At 33.6% G+C, this 24159-nt stretch overlaps 1 protein-coding gene across 2 annotated transcripts; it reads left to right on the forward strand.

Moving 5' to 3' along the window:
* Positions 1 to 6606: 6606 nt before the first annotated feature.
* LOC134683000 (uncharacterized) lies at positions 6607 to 16428 on the forward strand. Of its 2 annotated transcripts, none has more exons than XM_063541985.1 (4): positions 6607 to 6652; positions 9674 to 9802; positions 12278 to 12439; positions 13314 to 16428. In XM_063541985.1, the coding sequence occupies exons 2-4, from the start codon at positions 9684 to 9686 to the stop codon at positions 16351 to 16353; spliced, it is 3321 nt and encodes a 1106-aa protein (XP_063398055.1). In that variant the 5' UTR covers positions 6607 to 6652; positions 9674 to 9683; the 3' UTR covers positions 16354 to 16428. The 2 variants fall into 2 exon arrangements, with proteins under 2 accessions (XP_063398055.1, XP_063398056.1); XM_063541986.1 differs by having other exon boundaries at positions 6633 to 6697.
* The last annotated feature ends 7731 nt before the right edge of the window (positions 16429 to 24159 follow it).

A 24159-nucleotide genomic window follows, 5' to 3' on the forward strand; every position in this document is an offset into this window, starting at 1 on the left:
TCGAGAAAAAAAAAACTATTGTGGGTAAATGGCTTTGATACCTTAGTTTAAACATATTTATTTATAGTGGATTGGGAAACAAGTTTTGCAACTTATATTAATCCCTTTCCACTTTGCGGGTGCGAGTGCTGCCTTGTAGTGGCATTAGCCTACTCTTTTTCGAAATCTACAAGGGTGTCTTTAACGTGCAAGAGATATGACTCTCTCTTAACACGGGTCAGCCATTTATCGTCCCCTTCCGACGGGCTATCATCGTTTCCTCAAGACCATACTCGCAAATGGCGTCAAGGGAGAGCCGAAAATTGAGTTCCTGAAACGGGAATCGAACCAGGAACCTTTGTGTTAGTAGTCCGATACCTTAACCCCATGACGGTACTTTACGTGACAACTCAGCTATGAATTAACCCTACTACCTTGACCCTAACCTAGATATGTGACCTCTTAGCCCCAAACATAATTCAAAATAAACCACCTAAATGTGCCCTTACCATAAAGTGCCCTGCATCGTACCAAGTTTTATTCCACTGAACATTTGTTATGCCTAATAATGATATAGTAAATAACATGTTTAACCCCGCCACATTATTTATGTATGTGCCTGTCCCAAGTTAGGAGCCTGTAATTCAGTGGATGCCGCTTTTTTATGTGTTACATATTTGTTTTTCGTTCATTTTTTTTATATATATAAAGCCGTTCATTTTTTCGTTTGAATTGTTTAACATTGTCATATCGGATCCTTTTATATCGGGGACTATGCAACTCGTCTAAACATCAACCCAACAATGTTAGATCTGTAAATTTGCTTTCGCAATTTTTTTGTTCTTCCCTCGCCGGCCGATTCGAACCCATGCTACTGAGATATCGTGACACCAAATCGCCTGCACATCCGCCGTCCCGCTAGACCACACGACCACCTGGGCTTTACAAAATAAAGCTTTCGGTGGCCGTGTGTTATCTTTCCTCGTCAGTTTTAAACTAGCGGCATACTACAGTACATGATATATAAGGCATGGAGATTGTTACAGATCAGCTCAATTATCTATAGTAAAGGATCCTAGAAATTATTGCATGATACAGTTACAGAAAATAATTATATTTATAAGTACGGTCTGAGTCAGTAACACACGGCCACCGAAAGCTTTATTTTTGTATATTTGTATATTTTATCTTTCGGCGAGGGAAGAACCAAAAATTTGCAAAAGCAAATTTACAGACCTAACATTGTTGGGATGATGTTTAGACGAGTTATATATATATATATATATATATTGGTTCGTCCCTCGCCGGGATTCGAACCCATGCTTCTGTGATATCGTGACACCAAATCGCCTGCACTGCAGCCGTCCCGCTAGACCACACGACCTGCATTCAATGTACGTGCACTGCAGTACATTTTATAAGCTGACATGGGTAGATAGTTAAATTATATTGACACCTTCCATGATATAAAAAAGAAAATGTGGTTTTATTGTCAATGAGACAACTCTCCACAAGAGACCAAATGACACAGAATTTAACAGCTATAGGTCACCGTACGTCCTCCAACAAAGTCCAATAGGCGGATCCAGGGGGGGAAATTGGTTGATTATATAGGAAATCACTAAAGCATGACTGGAGCAACCCCCCCCCCCTGAGGTCAGTCAGCGGTCCTCTCCTTAAGAAATGTTCTGGATTCGCCACTGCATACCGCATTGTCAACTTTTAAAGGCCACAAAATGTCAATGTAAAACAATTCAAACGAGAAAACTAACGGCCTAATTTATGTATATATATATATATATCTTACAAGTCAGACATAACCGTGCATGTCATATACCAATTAGACAACTTTCTACAAGATACCAACATGACCAAAGGACGATAATATAGCCTCCAATTATATAGGGCACTGTACAGCCTTCAACTATGAGCAAATCCCCTTCAGCATTTCTAGATGGCTAGATGGCCGTATATAACGTCCAGTGGAAAATTAACTTGATGAATATTTAACGCATGATAATTCCTAGGAGTGTCCTAACATCAAATCCAGGATCCCGGAGTCTGAGATAGAACATATATTAAAAAAAAAAAATAATGCACATAATGATTAATAGTATAATATATTTTTACAAGGAATTGTATACCAGTAGTATTTAAATATACAATAATTATTCCTTGATTTTTATAATATAGTTAATTCATTCTGATACATATATTATGTCCCAGCTACATCACGGTTCAAATTAACATATTGTTTAGAGAAGTCAATTTTTTTTATGGCAACCAGACTATACATATTTTTTTTATTGATTTTTTTTTTTTAATTTGACTGTTTATTTGGACCATTTAATCTTTAAAAAAAAGTAATCGAAAAAATCTGGCCAAAATTTTTCATATTTGGTCTATTATTACAGAGAATTGATGTTAAAGATTTATGTCCTTTTAAAATCTCATTTAGTATAGTATATCTATTTTCACAGAGGATGTTTGTGTTTCTTGTCGTCATACACTTGTTTACATCATCAAGTTTCCAGCAAATGGTATAATCCCAGATCAGTCTATGACGATTTACCGTGGATTAGTCTATTTCTCATTCATTCATTGATTACGATCACTGTGTCAGTCAGATGGAATATTCCAATGATCTACTGAAGTGACCTGAAATGACCTTTCTTCTCGGTTATCATGACCTGATATGAACCAAGCTAGGATCTCAGTCAAGTCCAATCGTCTAGACAGCACCATACCATTTACAAAATAGGGGTGGTAGATAGGTGTTTGAAAAATGCTAATGACGTTATTTTGTTTACTCTGCAATTCAAAACAGTTAAAGTATTCAAAAACCTCTGAAAAAGACATTATAATATTATGTGCCATATTTTTATCTTAGAATTACTCTAAAAAAAATGATTTCTGTATACTATGTACGGCAAAGGAGAGTGCGCATAAAACAGTGGTACTCAACCAAATTTTTCCAATGAAAAGGGGGGCACCCTTATATCCGCCCATGTAAAATACGATAAACTGAGAAGCGACAAAAAAAAAACGTACACAAATAATATCATGTATGTAGATTAGATAATTTAATTGCATTTTCTGAGCATATTCTGTTAGTACACAACGGTTATAAAAAAAGGTCAGAATTCAACGGATTTTGTAGAATCCCTTTGTGTAAATTTGTTCTAAATGTTACGTTTTTGATAGATTGGTTACATTCGTCTTGTAAACATTAATGTTTGTATCTCTATTCAATGATAATTTTCAATAATGTTTTTTCATTAAATCTCAGTACACACGGACGAAACAGAGTACTGATTTTTCACCCCGCCCCATGATTTGGCAAAAACAGATTGTTTGAAAAAAATAAACAAAATTAACACTGCATTACTTTTAAAATATAAGACACACGTTTCGTGTGAGTGTCTTTTTCCCTGGTTACTTCCAAAAGTTCCTACCTCTCTACAACCCCACTTTTAATTCTACTTGTACGTTACTGCTAAAATAAACATTACTAGTTATATTATTTTTTTAATATTATAAAACGTATATTTATTGATTATATCTCATTACTGATAAACAAATATAGATGTAGAACAATATCTTTATTAAAAACAAATATAAAAAGCTAATTATAATTCATCAATGTTGATAGAAATCTAATCAATATCGGTGAGAAAAAGGACGCGTCCTCGCATCATTCTTTTTAACCTTTAGTGACCTTGTTGTCCTAAAACTGATATAATTTTTAGGGTTAGTAACCTCTGAAAGATCAGTTTGTCATTGATTTCAAACGTTCATTCAACCCAATAGGGTTCGTTCAACTATTTTCTGCGTGGTCGTTCACCCCAATGTTGCGTAATTGAAAAATATAAATATTGGTCTCGTTCTCGTCTTAGTATTGAACATTCATATATATATATAGGAATTCGGTAGTGAACATTTTACTACGAAATAGTTTATCATTTTTTTTATATTGGAATATAGATCTATAGACACAATCAATATTTTAAGGAAGTATCTGTTTTTTTCATATTTCATTTTACAATTATCCGCACGTAATCAAATAAACTTGAGAACATATAAACACGATATAAATATTATAACATATTTTTCTTTGTTTTCTCCAACTGCAAAATAAATTGAAATTTTTGAACTTTAACCCTTGTTTGAATAATTGAAATGTTTACATTTCTATTATTTCTACACGATATAGGCCGGGAGTTAAAGTAACAAAAAAAATATGTTCAAAAGAACAAGTGTACAGCGGATACTTAATTGATAGAGGGCACTGCCCGCTGGGGCTTTATTACCCCCCTCTTTTCGTATATTATAGATTATAAAAATGAATACCTTTTCATATGTAATATAGGTAAAAATGAAACCTTTTCATATGTAATATAGGTAAAAATGAAACCTTTTCATATGTAATATAGGTAAAAATGTAACCTTTTCATATGTAATATAGGTAAAAATGTAACCTTTTCATATGTAATATAGGTAAAAATGTAACCTTTTCATATGTAATATAGGTAAAAATGTAACCTTTTCATATGTAATATAGGTAAAAATGTAAACCTTTTCATATGTAATATAGGTAAAAATGTAACCTTTTCATATGTAATATAGGTAAAAATGTAAACCTTTTCATATGTAATATAGGTAAAAATGTAACCTTTTCATATGTAATATAGGTAAAAATGTAACCTTTTCATATGTAATATAGGTAAAAATGTAACCTTTTCATATGTAATATAGGTAAAAATGTAACCTTTTCATATGTAATATAGGTAAAAATGTAACCTTTTCATATGTAATATAGGTAAAAATGTAACCTTTTCATATGTAATATAGGTAAAAATGTAACCTTTTCATATGTAATATAGGTAAAAATGTAAACCTTTTCATATGTAATATAGGTAAAAATGTAACCTTTTCATATGTAATATAGGTAAAAATGAATACCTTTTCATATGTAATATAGGTAAAAATGAAACCTTTTCCCATATTGGTTTAGTTTTGTGTGTTGGAAAAATGTAATACCAAAGTGTCAAAAAGAGGGGAAATTTATGAATAAAACACAGCCATAACTCAAAGAAAGTTACAGGGCTTTTCAAATAACAGAGGCGGATTTAGGGGAAGCAGAGCGGCCGGGTCCCCTATCTGAGAAAAAAATGGTTGATTATATAGAGAATCACTGAAGCGTGACCGGAGCGGGCCCACTTCGGCAATCAGTTGGCTCCTACTTACATAAATTTTTCTAGCTCCGCCACTGAGTACCAAGTATAATGAAAACTTTATTGACCTTATCCAATATTTCTTCTAGTTTTCCCCACCTAGTCAAGATGGAAAATGTTACCTAGTCCAGCGGCACGTTCTATGGTATGGATCCTCAAATACTGGATATAAAAGATATTGGTCTTTGTGCCAATGAGACAACTCTCTCATTCAAGTAACAACTTATAAAAGTAAACCATTATAGGTCAAAGTATGTTCTTCAACACGGATCATTTGCTCACAACGAACAGCAAGCTATAAAGGGTCCCAAAAAATGCAAGTGTAAAACCATTAAACTTTGACGGGAAAACCAACGGTCTAATATATATAAATAACGAGAAACGAGAAACACTAACCAACCGCATCAACCGCATCAACATACGACAACTACTGAACATCAGATTCCTGACTAAGGACAGATGCAAACAAATGCAACGGAATTTAAACGTTTTGATATGTACCATCATTCGCCCTGATCTGTAAAAAAGTGAAACATCACAATATAAAAAAGACACGCTATAAAATATCAATTGAATATATAGGAAGTGACTGACTACCTCAGGGTTGCCGCCCGCGGCCAGTTGTCGTTGGAAATTTTGAGAAAAAATCCTCTTCTGTGAAAATGTTGGCCCACCAATCAGCATGGACATTGATGGTAAAAAACAAAACAATAAACCGGGAAAACTAGTTTTTTTATTTTTTATCTCGAATGTTGTACAGAAAGAATATAGTACATACACCTTTTTTTTTCGTTTGTTATTCAAGTTTTCTACATATATACTATAGCTATCTATTCATCTATAGACCTGTGCCATGAGTTAGTTTTCTCGTTTTCATTGTTTTCATTTGTATTTTTTGGGGCTTTTAAACAGACTATTCGGTATGGGTTTTGTTCATTGTTGAAGGCCTTACGGTGACCAAGAGTTGTAAATGTCTGTCTCATTTAGTCTCTTGTGGAGAGTTGTTTCATTGGAAATCATACCACAAGTTTTTTTATTTTTGAATAATAAACATAAAAGTAAATACAACAAAAAAAACAACAGATCATCCATCCTCCCTTTGAACATGTTGAAGATCTTTGAAAAGTCACATTAAAAAAATATTAATACCAGTTTTTATTTGATATATATGTATATACATGATGACATATGACATATTTGCATGCATATTGTTCAAACTTTTAAAGAAAGGGATAAAGTTTATGTTGTTATTTTTGTTTATATGTCAAAAATTATTTTAAAGAGGTAGCAAGGATTTGTACACTACAGTACTTACTATACAAATCCTTGATACCTCTTTAAAATAATTTTATGTTCGGAACGACATCCTAGTCCATACCGTCATATTTTTAAACTAGAATATGAGTTTCCGGTTGTACAGCGGCATTTTCAAAACAAATGTACGATTGTAATGTTTCCAAGTATATGAACTTTATAGTAGTCCTGTATGACATTTCCTCATCAATCAAATGTGTTCAGCAGTCTAATATAGATTTGATTCATAGAGCTTATTATCAACCCCTGAGTGGGAGGACCCCATATCACCCCACATATAACTTTTAATTATATTTAATGCCCCTCAGGCCACACACAGAGATTTGTTACAATTACCGTGTTTACTATCCATACGAACCCCTAAAAAAGCATGTGTTTTTTTAGGGGTTTGTATGGATAGTAAACCCGGCAATTGTAACAAACCCCTTGTCCTACATGTATACCAGGGGCAGGGGCATATATTTTTTTGTTTGTTCTGTATGTGCATCCACTCGTTCGTCCGTCTGTCTTGCTTCAGATTGTATAGTCTTTGGTCAAGGTAGTTTTGATGAAGTTGAATTCTAATTAACATATATTCTTATTTTTATGATCTTTCTAATTTTAATGCCAAATTTCAATGTTTACCTTTTTTTCACTGTCCTCTAAACATAGAAAATGACTGTGATCGAGTAGGGCATCCATGTTCTATGGACAATGTTGACAATGATGGCAGTCTGCACCAAAAACTTTTTTAACTTCTAGTCCAAAAACCAATATTCAAACAATTTTTCATATTGGTCCAAACAAAGTTTTGCAATAACTTACTAGTCCATATAAGATTTCACTAGTCTGGGGCATCGGTGAATCCGGGTCCGTTCGCCCTGATTCACGTTCGCCATACTACGTGTTCGCCCTGATACCTGTTCGCCAAGAGTCCATTCGCCCATATTTTTTATTTTTTTCTGTTTGTTGTCCAGTCACATAATTTTAAGTATTTGAACAAAATATGTTAAAGTTTGTTAACAAATTGACAGAATATTTATATTGCCGCAACCATTTTATCATTTTCTCTTTGATTTACAGAGTAGAATTGGTATACAATGTATTTCTCTTTATTGATATTTGTTAACAAAATGATTGTATTCAGCTGTCAATCATGAATGCATGCAGTATAACTGAGACTAGCACTGTCTCCGAGTATAATAATGAACTTGTAAATCCGTTTCATGATTTACAGTTCGTACATCATTGTGTTTATCAATTTCAAGCTGAATATTTTATCAAAACAAAACGTTTGATTTTTATTAATAATCCATCAAAAGACAAGTATGACAATAATCAGTGATCCGAATTATTTTGTCATTGAACAGTTAACGATCCGAAACAAGCCATAAACTTTTAAATATTTCTCTGTTTCGATAAATTTCAAGAATATATACCATAGAAATATCTGAATAAGTTTTTTCAACTTCAATGCCCTGAATATCAATATTTTTTAGTAGGGCGAACAGACTCTCTGGGCGAACAAACTCAGGGCGAACGTACCCAGGGCGAACATGTTATTAGGGCGAACGATCCTGATACCGGCATCAGTCTAGTGGCTAACCGCGCTGACTGTAATGGACACATTCTTGTTTATTTATCACTTTGAATATATGTCACATGTACATACATCTTATCACTTATCCCAGCAGACCCAGCACCTTGAACTATTGATGCATACAACAATCTCTTTTCCATTGCGGCGTCAAATATTTTGTTTTATGTTTTTTAATTTTACCTGTGAGATATCCAGGCCAGTAATGGTGGAGAAATAGCGATAAGGTGTATTGTATGTAGGAGTTAATGTCAAACAGCATTTGAGATTTTTGCCTGTCCACTTGTAACTTGTTACAAGGTACACAAATGTAACTTGTAATAGATTTTAATAAAATTGTATATCATGGCTTTGTGACACCAAATATGTTGACCCAGCTTTAATATTAATAACTTTGACCGATGACATTGCATGTAACAGCCAAGTCATAATGTATTTTTTACACGTAGTCCAAGATTACTCTGATGTCCAACAGCTGTTTTGACCCATGGTCCCAGCTTGTCTGGCAAAATGTAGGAAATCTCGACGATAACCAACATTGATCATGTTGATGAATTAAGTTTTGACCAGGCTGAACATATCAGGATTTATTCCTGTTTGTTTTGAAAACAAAGAAAACACTTGTTTCAATCGAGCAATTTCAAAATACACAAATGCAACCATAAGTGCAAAATTGCCAAATATCTGCTGCTCATCCTAAAACCTACATATTAATGATATTGTGACGTGCAGCTGATATTTACAATATCAGTAGATACATGATATATATCATATTTATTATATACTTAGTAGTAAATACAGATAAATTGTATGTGTAATACAATTAACGGCAAACGTGCTGTATCAGCCACCCGTGATGATATCGATATCAGCACGGTTGCAAAAGCTTTATCACACCTTTAATCTGTATGACGTCACATCATCGATTGCAGTCATTAAAATGTATGACGTCATGTCAAACCTATAATCTGTATGGCGTCATTTCAAACCTCCTTATCTGTATGACATCATGTCACATAAAAAAACATCTACTTGAGGTATATGTATATATATCATTATATAATAAAGTGTATATGATATGGCTTTTTCAATATCACACACCGTATCAACCCTCAATCAATATAATCCCTCGAGCAGAGCTTTTGGTGGCTTGGGTTGATACGGATGCGATATTGAAAAAGCCATATGATATTCTCTATATATGCAGACAACCTTATAAAAAGAAGCAGTACTATAATGTGTTGTGCACATTGAATAACCCATACATTATATAGAACATTATTTAAAAGTGTGCACCTTATTTTTAAGATTATTTGGAATAGACAAAATACATTGCAGTCATTACTTTTAGCTCAATTCTAAATTTAATATTTAAAGAGTACATGTATTTAACACATCAGGGTCACATGGGAAAAAAATATGTTTCTGAGCTGATAGATAAAAAAAACTTTCAGTCAATCAGTAAATGTGTTGCATAAAAAAAATCAATCAGAATGCCTTCATACATTTGTACATGTAGTTTGTGCCATTGTTCATGTTGTTTTGATTTTTTTATCTTTTTTATTTACAGGTAAACAAATATGCCAGAAAAGCGCCACATGATATTATGTACTGTGACAGATGTCAGAGATGGACAAGTTGTCTACCCTTGTTGCTCACAATGCTGTTCTAAACTTAGATCTGATTGCTTTCAAGATAGGTATGAATGTTTACTAAGAATATAAGTACAATGTAGTATAAACAATAATGGAGTAAAAGTTTTGAAATATTTGATATGCATTTGATTTCATCTTTCTCAACTGGTTTACAAACTCATATTATTAAAAAAGAAGATGTGGTATGATTGCCAATGAAACAACTCTCCACAACTTCACAAGAGACCAAAATGACACAGAAATTAACAACTATAGGTCACTGTACAGCACCTTCAACAATGAGCAAAGCCCATACCGCATAGTCAGCTATAAAAGGCCCTGAAATGACAATGTAAAACAATTCAAACGAGAAAACTAACAGCCTTATTTATTTAAAAAATGAACGAAAAAACAAATATGTAACACATAAACAAACGACAACCACTGAATAACAGGCTCCTGACTTGGGACAGGCACATATATACATATATGTATTTTTTGCTCTTTTTAATAGATTTACATGTATGTTATTTCTATATCTTAAAATTGAGAATGGAAATGGGGCATGTGTCAAAAAGGCTGACAACAACCCAACCAAAGATCAGAAAACAGCAGAAGGCCATCAAAGGGTCTTCAATACAGCGTGAAAATCTGACATCCGTAGGTGTGCTTCAGCTGGCCCCTGAACAAAAATATGTACTACATTTGTACTAGTTCAGTACACATTATAATGGACATCATACTAAACTTCGAAATACATGTATATAAAAGAAACTAAAATTAAAAATTAAGAAAAGACTAACAAAGGCCTGAGTTGACTACATATATCCTCAGATAGCATATATATTTTATGTTTTACTAGTATGTACATGTAATTATATAAGTAATGTCATACATTTTGAAAAACAACATTACATATTTACAAAATGTACAATGAAAAGGGTATATTCTTGACTTAGCGATCTCCCAGTGTTTAGAAATAGCACCTTTGCCATGTTTGCATTGGATTTGAAAAAGCACTGTTGCTCTAAAATATCTGCTCCATAATGATAATGCAGTATATTATTAAATCTATTCAGATTACACCATTGTAAACATATAGCACAATTGTACAATTGTACCATGCATGCATATGGTTCTATTAGGGCTTTGGGAGTCAGGGATGGGGTCGATTACTTTAAAATGTAATCGATTAAATTACAATTACTTTGCTTATAAAATGTAATCGAGTACATTACAATTACACCTTATTTCAAATGTAATTGATTACATTAGATTACTTTTCTTTAAAGTAATCATGATTACTTGTGATTACTTGATTACATTGTATATTGCAATATTAAAGAATTTCTAATAACTTTTTATATTCACGAAAAAGCTAATTTTGGTGATTTTTTTTAAAGCCATAATTTATTAATCTTATTTAAAAGAATTTAGAGAAGTACAGTGTAACATGTGTAATTTGATAACATAGCTATAGACAAGTGTCCTAACTCTATGTAAAAGATATAACTTTGTTTTTTTTCTACAAATTTGAACCAACTGCCCAATTCACAAAAAACCTGGACAAATAATGAAAAATCAATTAGGTATAGTTTTATTGTCTGTGAGGACATAATTGACACATCCATAAATGTTTTTACAGGTGTTAATCACTACTTCCATTTTTTAACAAACAATAGGTGAGCTAGGGTATTAAAATTTTATTGTCTTAATTGCAATATCAATAAAGTTATTAGTGGTTAATTGTTATAATTTGTTGGTTGAAAATTTTGAATACATATATATCATAATATTTATGGAAAACAAAATTTATTAAAATTGTCAAAAATGAAATATGATTTTATATTCCATTTTGAATAAAAGGGCTTATGCAGTTATGTATGTCGACCCTCAGAGTCAAATTGGAACTAAATGTTTTCTGCTTTTGAATTTCATTGTAGTTTTATAAAAATATTGGGCATACTTATATGAAATTTGGTTTAATATCAGAAGTGTTCAATCAATGAACAAAAATGCTTTCAAGACATACTCTTATATCATAGGAGCTCAATCTCACAAACACTGGAAAGCAAATTCCTTCAGTAAACTATTAACAAAATAAAACACTTGGTTATACAAAACTTGTTATATAGATGATACTATTTATCACATTAAACAAAGTCCCATCATAGGGAATACTAGTTTCATGATTTTTTTATTCATGCTCTACATTTTCATATTGTCTATCAAAAACTATTTTCCTATATACAAGTATACAAGATTTGTAATTTGCAAGTAATCATATGAATGTAATCTTAAAGTAATCTAAAAGTAATCATGATTACACCTGTTTATGGCAATGTAATCAATTACATTATTATTACTTGTAATCAGAAATGGCATGATTACTGATTACATATGATTACACTGCAAAATGTAATCGATTACAGCTGATTATGATTACTGATTACGATTACCCCATGTCTGTTGGGAGTACATTCTCTGTCTCTGTTTTCATGGACTAACCAGCATTTACATTTTAATTTCCATTTGTGTAGATGGCAGTGCTTAAAATGTGGTTGTAGCTCTACCACAGAAGATTTAGATTGGAGATATAGATTGTCACTAAAGGTAACTGATGGTCATACACTGGCTAATATTTGTTTGTTTGGTAGTGTGTTGCAGCCTTATTTTGGGATGTCTACCAATCAGTTTGTTAGGTAAGTTGTAAAATACAGTGAAACCTGTCTTAAGAGACCACCTAAGGCAGAGCAAAAGAGTGGATTCTTAAGAAAGGTGGTCTTTTAATACAGGTTTAATTTCTTTGAAATGCATTATAGTTGGACCTTAAATTAATGGTCTTATAACACAGATTTTTGCTTAAGATGGTGGTCTCAAGCAGGTTTGACTCTATATGATAATCAGGCTCTCAGTTGTATTGTCTTGCCTGTTACTAGAATAAAAAAAGGTGTTGACTTCCATTTTGATATTCATGTGACTAGGTGATATTTCAGGATAAGGTCTGATCAAGTTAAGAGTAAATATACAATGTACATGTATCAGAAGTTATCATGGTTAAAACAAATATAATCCTTATTAGAAATGAGTCTGATATTGTAATTTATTACAAATTGATGACTTTTCAGCATGTTGTATCTGAATATTAAAAAAAACATGGATTGCATTTATTTATTTTTCAATGTCATCAGCATTGGAATTTCAAAATCACATTTTTTCTCCTTCATTTTTTACAAAAGATCATTTAAAGTTGATTTGCCAATTATTTTTTTTTATTATATCATGTGTTTATATTTAGTAGGGATGTCAACTCGGTGAAGATTTACTAATCGATTACTCATTGGATTTACCGAGCGATACTCCAGTACTCGCTCGGTAAATCATTTACAAAATGGAAACACAAAATTATACTCTTTTATGTACATGTATTGTGAGTCTTTTTCTTCATATAAAAAAGATGTGGTATGATTATAATTACCAATGAGACAACTCTTCACAAGAGACAAAATGACACAGAAATTAGATGTATTCTATCACCATAAATTATTTCTACTTTCAGTATTAATTATTTTATAGGTTTTTAAGAAAGATAGAAAGTATGTATGGTAACTCAGAAGATATTCTACTTCTAGGACTTAAACATTGTTTTATTGGACAGCATTATTACTTTGGTGTGAAAGCTTCTAGTGCAGTTGGTGGGAAGGAAAGAATATGTCTAGAAGATTTGATAACGCCAAAACGTACTGCATGTCAGAATGCCATGTTTTCCCAGGAAGATAGCTCAAATATGGTGGCTTTCCAAATGGTTCCTGCAATCAACAGAGAAACAAAGACAGTTTATGAGATTATAAGGAATTTCTTTAAAGATGGTAGCGAGGAAACAGTAGGCAAGGAACATGTATCAGATAAATCTAAATCTGGTACCTCATATATGCAGCATTCAAATATGGGAACAGATTCCTCACAACAATCAAGGTCAAATGAGCAAAGTTCTATAACTCTAGGTCAAACAACTGCTTTGTTGAGTTGTGAAATGTCCGATATAGAGAAGTCTTCTTTTCAATCAGAATCTAAGAATAGAAATGGTAAAAGCTTTAGAAGATCTCAAACCAGTTTAAATTCCTCAACAAAATTACAGGTTTCTAAATCAGAATGCACTGAAAGAAGTTCATCTAAAAATGTTTTTACTGTTGAAAATTTGTCTGAAGAAGTTTGTCTATCCAAGGGAGATAATAAGCAAAACATTTTGAATTTTTCTGACAAAGAATTGAAATTGAGTAGGAACTTAGACACTGAATTAGAAACAGATTCTGAACCATTGTTCTCACAAGATGATGGAGAAACTCAGGATATGATAGAACAGGAAATTCTATGTACAAATTCAGAACCGCTTTTCTCTCAAGATGAAAGTTCTGCCTACCAAAGCCCTGTTCAGGTTGACTCCGGAAACAACAGGTGTGAAATCAAAATCAACCTTGAAACAGTCAATTTGAGTTCAGAAATGGATGATATACTTTGTACAAACTCAGAGCCCCTTTTCTCACAGGTTGATAGTTCTTTCAGTCATATTCCACTAATAGGACAAGCTAATATCAAAGTCTGTCATGATGCAGGTTATACTAGTGCTGTATCTACATGCACAAATTTTAACCCAGAAAAGAAGTCCAATCTAAAATCAAAACCTCCTAATGCAAACATGTCTGTTAGCCTAGAAGGATCAATCTTACTGCAGAATCTAAAAGTACCAGATTTACCAGACGATGTACCAGAGTCTGAAGAATTAGAGCTGTATTTATTTGATGATTCAAGTTTTGAATTTGAGAACCAAACTGATGTTGTTTCTACACCAATGCCAAATAAAGCTGTCAAACATTCTGTTCATCTTACAAAAGGAAAACCTAGGGCCATTTTTGATGTACCAGTTCAGGAATCTAAAACAGAACTTAACTTACAAGCTGAAGCAAATTCAAATTTATACTTGGATAATTCGACTCGTATGATAAAAAAGGAAACCCTTAACACTAATCCAGAAACAAAGTCAAGAGCAGTATTTAAACCTGAAACAGAGGAAGAAATATTTGACAATATGTTTGAAGATTCATTTGAACAGCTGATTAACAAGCCTTGTGAAAGTAAAAACAAAAAGATGCAACCCTCAGTCAGTGAAAGCAGTAACATTAAAACAAATGAAATTGTTCTTCAAAGGTTAGTTTTAGGGCAAAATAAATCTGAAATTGACAATCAGAAATCCATTCCAATCAATAAACATCATAATCAAGAAAAGATTCCAAATGAATTCAATAAGTTTTGTAATGATGATCATGATGAAGATGTTGTTATTTCTTGTGCCCCAGAATTGAATGATATTGATATTGAAGATCTTAGTCACGAATTTGACAAAAATCTGCAAGCAAATGTAAAAACTAACATTTCCTTGAATAAATGGGATAAAATCAATAAACATGATAAAATTCCAGCGATATCAATCGAAATAAAGGAAACTCATAATGATAAAGAATTCAGAGAAAACTTGGTTGATTCAGGAACAAAAAATGAATGTTTACAAAGAGATGCAGAAAAAAGTTTGGAATTCATTTGTGAAAGTCAGCACAATCTGGATCCGCAACACCTTGATTATAAGGACAGTATAAATAACCAATTTCAGTGTGGGCACAGTTTTGTTTCAGAATCACTTTACTTAAATGCATCGGAAGATTTGTTTGGCGAAACTTCTGCTGTTTCCAAAAGTTTAACAAGATATCTTGTTGAAAATGTTAATCAGGACAATAAATTTGAAGAACAGGAAAATAGAAGACCTGAAAGACAAGATTCTTCAAAGAAATCGGTAAAGTTTTCCCGTCGGCTGAGCTATCAAACTTCTGTTCAGTTGATTGACCTCCAAATGAAAATTAATTCTAATCCTGCAGTGTATAATGGTGAATCAAGAAAATCATGTTTAAAAACAGGGTTGGAAAAAATTCCAGAAAACAAGATAACAGCAAACCAAACCATGAATTATAATATTATTACTGCAGCAGAAAATTCACCGATTGTAAATTATACCAGTAGTCATGTTGACTTATCGCAAGATTTATTTTCACCAAGTCCAGATATATGTTTCAAAAGACCAAAGCCCCTGCAAATGATCAATAAACTACCAAAGGTCTGTAATCATCTTGGAGGTCAAAAGGATTTAGTGCAATCAAGCCGACATTCATCTACACCGATAGAATCAGAAACAGATGAGGCTGACAACAAATTGTATAACAATAAATCTTTAATTTCAATTTTCTCTGAAACTTTTGAGGAGGGCTTGGATGGATGTAAAGAAAACATATCTCCATCAGAAAAGACTGAAAACTTTGCAAAGTATGACAATTGTGTAACGTCACCAGCTTTATTTTCTCAGAGTAATTCTTTGTTTTCATTTTCAAGTTCAAAATTATCTGAAAGGGGAGACAATATTTCTAAATCAAGTTTTATAAGGGGGAATAACTCTACTAATTTACATTCTGTTAACTACTCATGTGACCTGTTTAGTCCATCCATATATAACAGTAGACATTCACCTTATGGAAATTTACCAGTTAAAAAACTGTTCCTTGATAAGATGTGATATATTTTACATATTTGTTTGTGATATTTGTAATTGTGATAGAATTTTAAAGAATTATAATTTGTTTTATCTGTACTGTTCTTGCATTTTTTCTGCTGTAAGTCAATTAAGATAATACATTTTTAGTATTATATCCAGTTTTTGTCTTGACAGAGCAATGTTAAGGTATGCTGTTTCTGGCGATGGTGGCAGTAGCATCTTTAACAGTGTATTAGTTTTTTACTAGGTCGGAAACGTCAGTTGATGGGGAAACATAAGTGGTAATTATAAGTCAATGGTATTTTGTAGGCACTAGGCAGTTGTATTACCATTTGCACATCTCAATTCCCTGGAGATTATTTTGCCCCTCTCCCTCATGTCATGGTCTGTTGACATTAAAACATTTAATTATTTTACATGTATGAGTTTGTGATTAGGTCAGTTTAAGAAGAACCACTAGTGACAGATCAATGGTATTTGGTATATAGTTGCATAGGCACATCTCATTTCCATAGAAATTATTTATTTTGGCCTCCTCAGTCATGGTCATTGGCCTAAAATGTTTGACATACATTTATGTTAAATTTTCAGTTTGTGTAAGATCAGTTTTTGAAAAAAACTGCTAATGTTAAGTCAATGATATTTGGTATGCATTCAATGTATAAGCATTTGTAAGTCTCTTTCCAATGGTGATTATATGGCCCCAACCTTCACCATGCTGTTTGGACAATGCTTTTAAATTTAAGTTTAAGTTAAAGGTAACCACTTATGATAAGTCAATGATTATTGGTTTGCAGTTTTATATGTATTCGCATTTCTCATTTCTATTAGGTTATTTGGTCCTGCACCAACATCATGGTTCATTGACTTTACATGATGCATAGTTTAAATATTGCTATTTGGATTCAATATTTTTGATATAGCTATCAACATGACCAAACTTTGAAAAGTTGAGACATAACTCTATATCAACAGTTTATCATGGCTATTTGGACATCTGTATTTGGTATACAGATTCATTGCAGGGTATATACGTTTTCATTAGATGTTGATCACCTGAATTCATTTTCTTGCTTAATTGGTATACTTTCCATATATGTTTACCAGAATCATCTAACCTTGTCCGCATTTGTAGTTACTCTTAAGAAAGCCATTTTTGCAAATATTTGTGATTTGTATAAAAATAAGGAGACGTGCTATGATTGCAAATGAGTCAATTATGGGTAATACAGCAAACAAGAATGAAACAATATAAAACATATACAAACAATACAATACAATATACACAATAGAAAAATTAACATAAAAACATTATATATAAAGTGGCAAAACAGTAATATTTATGCAGGCGTTGTGTCCACTCCCCTCAGTGCAAATGACTTTTTAATGAATGGAACAGTAAGCTGCATAATATGAAATGAAGATAGAATTAATTGTAATCTATCTGTTTCAGACAAATTAAAGAATTCTGGTCATATATTATTTATATCTTTTTCGAGCTGATTACGTAAAGATTTATTAATTTTACATTTTAAGAAAAAGTGGGTTTCATCTTCAACCGCATTTATATTACAATGTTTACATATTCTATTTTCTCTTTGAATTCTTTTATATCTATCCCTCTCTATTTCCAAAAAATGGTCACTTACTCGCATTTTACATAATAATTTTCTATTTTCAAAACTATTTTTGAAATGTATTTGTCTATTTCATATTTTGTTTTTATTTTACTGTACAAGAATATTTTACTGGTTTCATTAGTTAATTTTAATTTTTCAAAGAAAACATTTCCAAAAACTATCTTTAAGTTCTTTTTTTAATATTTTTTTGAGAATGAACTCTTCTCTTGTTTATAGTTTATATCCATGGGCGTCAAGTTGGTTACCTATTCCCTATTCCCTATTCGTTACCTATTCCCTATTCCCTATTCGTTACCTATTCCCTATTCCCTATTCGTTACCTATTCGTTACCTATTCCCTATTCCCTATTCGTTACCTATTCGTTACCTATTCCCTATTCCCTATCCGTTGCCTATTCGTTACCTATTCCCTATTCCCTATTCGTTGCCTATTCGTTACCTATTCCCTATTCCCTATTCGTTACCTATTCGTTACCTATTCCCTATTCGTTACCTATTCCCTATTCCCTATTCGTTACCTATTCGTTACCTATTCCCTATTCGTTACCTATTCGTTACTTATTTGATTTTTAATATCCTTCCCCCTTTTTAATTATGGCATTGAAAAGTTTAATATGGCTGCCATGGAAACGGCACAATTGTGAAAAAAAAATCTGTTTTTGGTTTTTGGTGAACTGTTTGGATATGCTTCAACTCAGAATCATCATATTTTAAAACAATGTAGGTGCCCACTATATACAGGTATTGGATGACTTTGGCGATCATTGGAACTACAATGTTGCCATGGAAACTACACCAACATTTTCAAAATTCTCAAAATGCTCAAAACTTCATGAAACTTCACAGTAATGATGAGCAACAATGGTAGATGTGGCATTTGGAGTTGGAATTTCCAAAATAGGTCTTGTTACCATGGAAACAATTCAAAAAGGTCAAAAATTTCAAAAATAAGAATTTTGTGTACTGGATGAAACTTTACAGGATGGTAACTGGCATAGGCAGAGTCGGATTTTGAAGTTAGAATTTTCAAAATGGCAGCTGTAACCATGGAAACAGCAAAAATATCAAACATTTCAAAATGTTCAAACTTAATGAAACTTTGCAAAAATGTTACTAGACATCTGTAGATGCTCTCTTTCACTTTGGAATTGTCAAAATGGCTGCCGCTCACCTGTTAATAGGGGGAAGGGTGCCATCCGTTATTGCTAGCAATTACAAATCTAGTTGTTAATACTCTTACATATGGTAATAGTTCTAAATTTGTTGAGGTAAAATGATCTTTTTATGACCTATTTATATGTGTTTGTGCTCAACCGATCCTTTTACTTCATGTTCGATACGCATTTGTTCCTTACTTGGTTTTTTTATACGTTCTACCTTTTAACTGCTTTATGTCCGTATGTTTGAAGATGGATCTTGGTTCGACGGGATGAAATCACCGTGTTAGCACTTGCATAAAAAAGAAGATGTGGTATGATTGCCAATGAGACAACACTCCACATTAGACCAAAATGACACAGAAATTATCAACTATAGTTTACTGTACGGCCTTCAACAATGAGCATAGCCCAAACCGTGTAGTCACCTATAAAAGGCCTAGGCATGACAACCTCATACAATTCAAACAACAAAATTGACCGCCGTATTTCATATACAAAAAAAACGGAAATATGTAACACAAAAACAAACAATAACTACTTAATTTGAGGCTTATAATACGAGTATCTTACGTTGCACCTTTTAAAACATCATTTTCAATTGTTTTGTTGTCACTGCTGGAAGATTTGGGCTCTTAGAGGTGATATAACTCTATAAGTGCATTTGTATCCGTTCCAGCGCTCGGAAAATACCCTGTTACCTATTCGTTACTTATTCGCTTTTCAAAAGTTTTTTGTACGTTGCACCTTTTAGAAAATAATTTTCAATTAAGTTCATATCTCTGGTGGTAATAATGTGTTCTTATAGATGAAATACCCCTATTAGCACATATGTACTCGTTCTATCGCTCGGATAATATCCTGTTACTTATTCGTTCCTTATTTGCTTTTAATGCACGAGGTATACGTTGCACCTTGGAATAAATCGTTTTTTAATTGTGTTCATGTCTCTGGTGGTAACAATGTGTTCTAAGAGATGAGATGACCCTATTAGAGCGCATGAACCCGTTCCAGCGCTCGGTAAAAAACTTGTTACCTATTCGTTACCTATTCGTTACCTATTCACTTATGATACGTTTGTTGTACGTTGCACCTTTGAGAAAAGGATTTTCTATTAAATTCATATCTCTAGTGGTAATAATGTGTTCTTATAGATGAAATACCCCTATTACCGCGTATGTACCCGTTCCAGCGCTCAGTAAATACCCTGTTACCTATTCGTTACCTATTCGTTACCTATTCACTTATAATACGTTTCTTGTACGTTGCATCTTTTAGAAAAGAATTTTCAATTGTGTCCGTGTCTCTGGTGGTAAAAATGTGTTCTTAGAGATGAAAATACCCTATTGGCGTGCATATACCCGTCCCAGCGCTCCGTTAATAACCTGTTACCTATTCGTTACCTATTCACTTTTAATATATTTGTTGTACGTTGCACCTTTTAGAAAAGGATTTTCAATTGTGCCCATAAGTCTGGTGGTAAAAATGTGTTCTTAGAGATGAAATGACCCTATTAGCGCGCATGTACCCATTCCAGCGCACGGTAAATACCCTGTTACCTATTCGTTACCTATTCGTTACCTATTCGTTACCTATTCACTTATTATCCGTTTGTTGTACGTTGTACCTGTTGGAAAAGGATTTTTAATTGTCTTTATGTCTCTTGTGGTAACAATGTGTTCTTAGAGATGACATTACCCTATCACCGCGCATGTACCCGTTCCAGCGCTCGGTTCATACCCTGTTGCCTATTCACTTATAATACGTTTGTTGTACGTTGCACCTTTTAGAAAAGGATTTTTAATTGTCTCCATGGCTCTTGTGATAACAATGTGTTCTTAGAGATGAAAATACCCTATTGGCGCGCATGTTCCCGTCCCAGCGCTCCGTTAATAACCTGTTACCTATTCGTTACCTATTCACTTTTAATATATTTCTTGTACGTTGCACCTTTTAGAAAAGGATTTTCAATTGTGACCATAAGTCTGGTAGTAACAATGTGTTCTTAGAAATGGAATGACCCTATTAGCGCGCATGTACCCGTTCCAGCGCACGGTAAATACCCTGTTACCTATTCGTTATCTATTCGATACCTATTCGTTACCTATTCACTTAGTATCCGTTTGTTGTACGTTGTACCTGTTAGAAAAGGATTTTTAATTGTCTTTATGTCTCTTGTGGTAACAATGTGTTCTTAGAGATGACATTACCCTATTACCGCGCATGTACCCGTTCCAGCGCTCGGTTCATACCCTGTTACCTATTCACTTATAATACGTTTGTTGTACGTTGCACCTTTTAGAAAAGGATTTTTAATTGTCTCCATGGCTCTTGTGATAACAATGTGTTCTTAGAGATGAAAATACCCTATTGGCGCGCATGTACCCGTCCCAGCGCTCCGTTAATAACCTGTTACCTATTCGTTACCTATTCACTTTTAATATATTTGTTGTACGTTGCACCTTTTAGAAAAGGATTTTCAATTGTGACCATAAGTCTGGTAGTAACAATGTGTTCTTAGAAATGGAATGACCCTATTAGCGCGCATGTACCCGTTCCAGCGCACGGTAAATACCCTGTTACCTATTCGTTATCTATTCGATACCTATTCGTTACCTATTCACTTAGTATCCGTTTGTTGTACGTTGTACCTGTTAGAAAAGGATTTTTAATTGTCTTTATGTCTCTTGTGGTAACAATGTGTTCTTAGAATTGACATTACCCTATTACCGCGCATGTACCCGTTCCAGCGCTCGGTTAATACCCTGTTACCTATTCACTTATAATACGTTTGTTGTACGTTGCACATTTAGGAAAGAATTTTCAATTGTGTCCGTGTCTCTGGTGGTAACAATGTGTTCTTAGAGATGAAATGACCCTATAAGAGCGCATGAACCCGTTCCAGCGCTCGGTAAATAACTTGTTACCTATTTGTTACTTATTCGCTTTTAATGCGTGGGGTGTACGGTGCACCTTGAAATGAATCGTTTTTTTAATTGTTTTCAAGTCTCTGGTGGTAACAATGTGTTCTTAGAGATGAAATAACCCTATAAGCGCGCATGTACCCGTTCCAGCGTTCGGTTAATACCCTGTTACCTATTCGTTACCTATTCGTTACCTATTCACTTATTATACGTTTGTTGTACATTGCACCTTTTAGAAAGGGATTTTCAATTGTGCCCATGTCTCTGGTGGTAACAATGTGTTCTTAGAGATGAAATGACTCTATTAAAGCGCATGTACCCGTTCCAGCGCTCGGTAAATACCCTGTTACCTATTCGTTACTTATTCGCTTTTAATGCGCGGGGTATACGGTGCACCTTGAAATGAATCGTTTTTTAATTGTTTTCAAGTCTCTGGTGGTAACAATGTGTTCTTAGAGATTAAATGACCCTATTAGAGCGCATGTACCCGTTCCAGCGCTCGGTAAATAATCTGTTACCTATTCGTTACTAATCTTTTTTCATGCGCGGGGTATACGGTGCACCTTGAAATGAATCGTTTTTTAATTGTTTTCAAGTCTCTGGTGGTAAGAATGTGTTCTTAGAGATAAAATTACCCTATTAGCGCGCATCTACCCGTTCCAGCGTTCGGTTAATACCCTGTTACCTATTCGTTACCTATTCGTTACCTATTCACTTATTATACGTTTGTTGTACATTGCACCTTTTAGAAAAGGATTTTCAATTGTGCCCATGTCTCTGGTGGTAACAATGTGTTCTTAGAGATGAAATGACCCTATTAGCGCGCATGTACCCGTTCCAGCGCTCGGTTAATACCCTGTTACCTATTCGTTACCTATTCACTTATAATACGTTTGTTGTGCGTTGCACCTTTCAGAAAAGGATTTTCAATTGTATCCGTGTAACAGGGTATTAACCGAGCGCTGGAACGGGTACATGCGCGCTAATAGGGTCATTTCATCTCTGAGAAACACATTGTTACCATTAGAGACATGAACACAATTATAAAAAGATGTATTTGAAGGTGCACCTTATACCACGCGAATCAAAAGCGAATAGGTAACGAAAAGGTAACAGGTTATTTACCAAGCGCTGGAACGGGTACATGCGCTCTAATAGGGTCATTTCATCTCTAAGAACACATTGTTACCACCAGAGACATGGGCACAATTGAAAATCCTTTTTTAAAAGGTGCAACGTACAACAAACGTATTAAAAGCAAATAAGTAACGAATAGGTAACGAATAAGTAACAGGGTATTTACCGAGCGCTTGAGCGGGTACATGCGCGCTAATAGGGTCATGTCATCTCTAAGAACACATTGTTACCACCAGAGACACGGACCCAATTAAAAATCCTTTTCTAAAAGGTGCAACGTATAACAAACGTATTATAAGTGAATAGGTAACGATTAGGTAACAGGGTATTTACTGAGCGCTGGAACGGGTACATGGGCGCTAATAGGGGTATTTCATCTCTAAGAACACATTGTTACCACAAGAGACATGGAGACAATTAAAAATCCTTTTCTTAAAGGTGCAACGTACAACAAACGTATTGTAAGTGAATAGGTAACGAAAAGATAACGAATATTTAACAGGGTATTAACCGAGCGCTGGAACGGGTACATGCGAGCTAATAGGGTTATTTCATCTCTAAGAACACATTGTTACCACCAGAGACTTGAAAACAATTAAAAAAACGATTCATTTCAAGGTGCACCGTACACCCCGCGCATTAAAAGCGAATAAGTAACGAAAAGGTAACAAGTTATTTACCGAGCGCTGGAACGGGTACATGCGCTCTAATAGAGTTATTTCATCTCTAAGAACACATTGTTACCACCAGAGACATGGGCACAATTGAAAATTCTTTTCTAAAAGGTGCAATGTACAACAAACGTATTATAAGTGAATAGGTAACGAATATGTAACAGGGTATTAACCGAGCGCTGGAACGGGTACATGCGCGCTAATAGGGTCATTTCATCTCTAAGAACACATTGTTACCACCAGAGACTTGAAAACAATTAAAAAAAGATTCATTTCACGGTGCACCGTATACCCC

The sequence above is a fragment of the Mytilus trossulus genome, chromosome 9 (assembly GCF_036588685.1).
Source record: "Mytilus trossulus isolate FHL-02 chromosome 9, PNRI_Mtr1.1.1.hap1, whole genome shotgun sequence".
Classification (NCBI taxonomy): Eukaryota; Metazoa; Mollusca; class Bivalvia; order Mytilida; family Mytilidae; genus Mytilus; species Mytilus trossulus.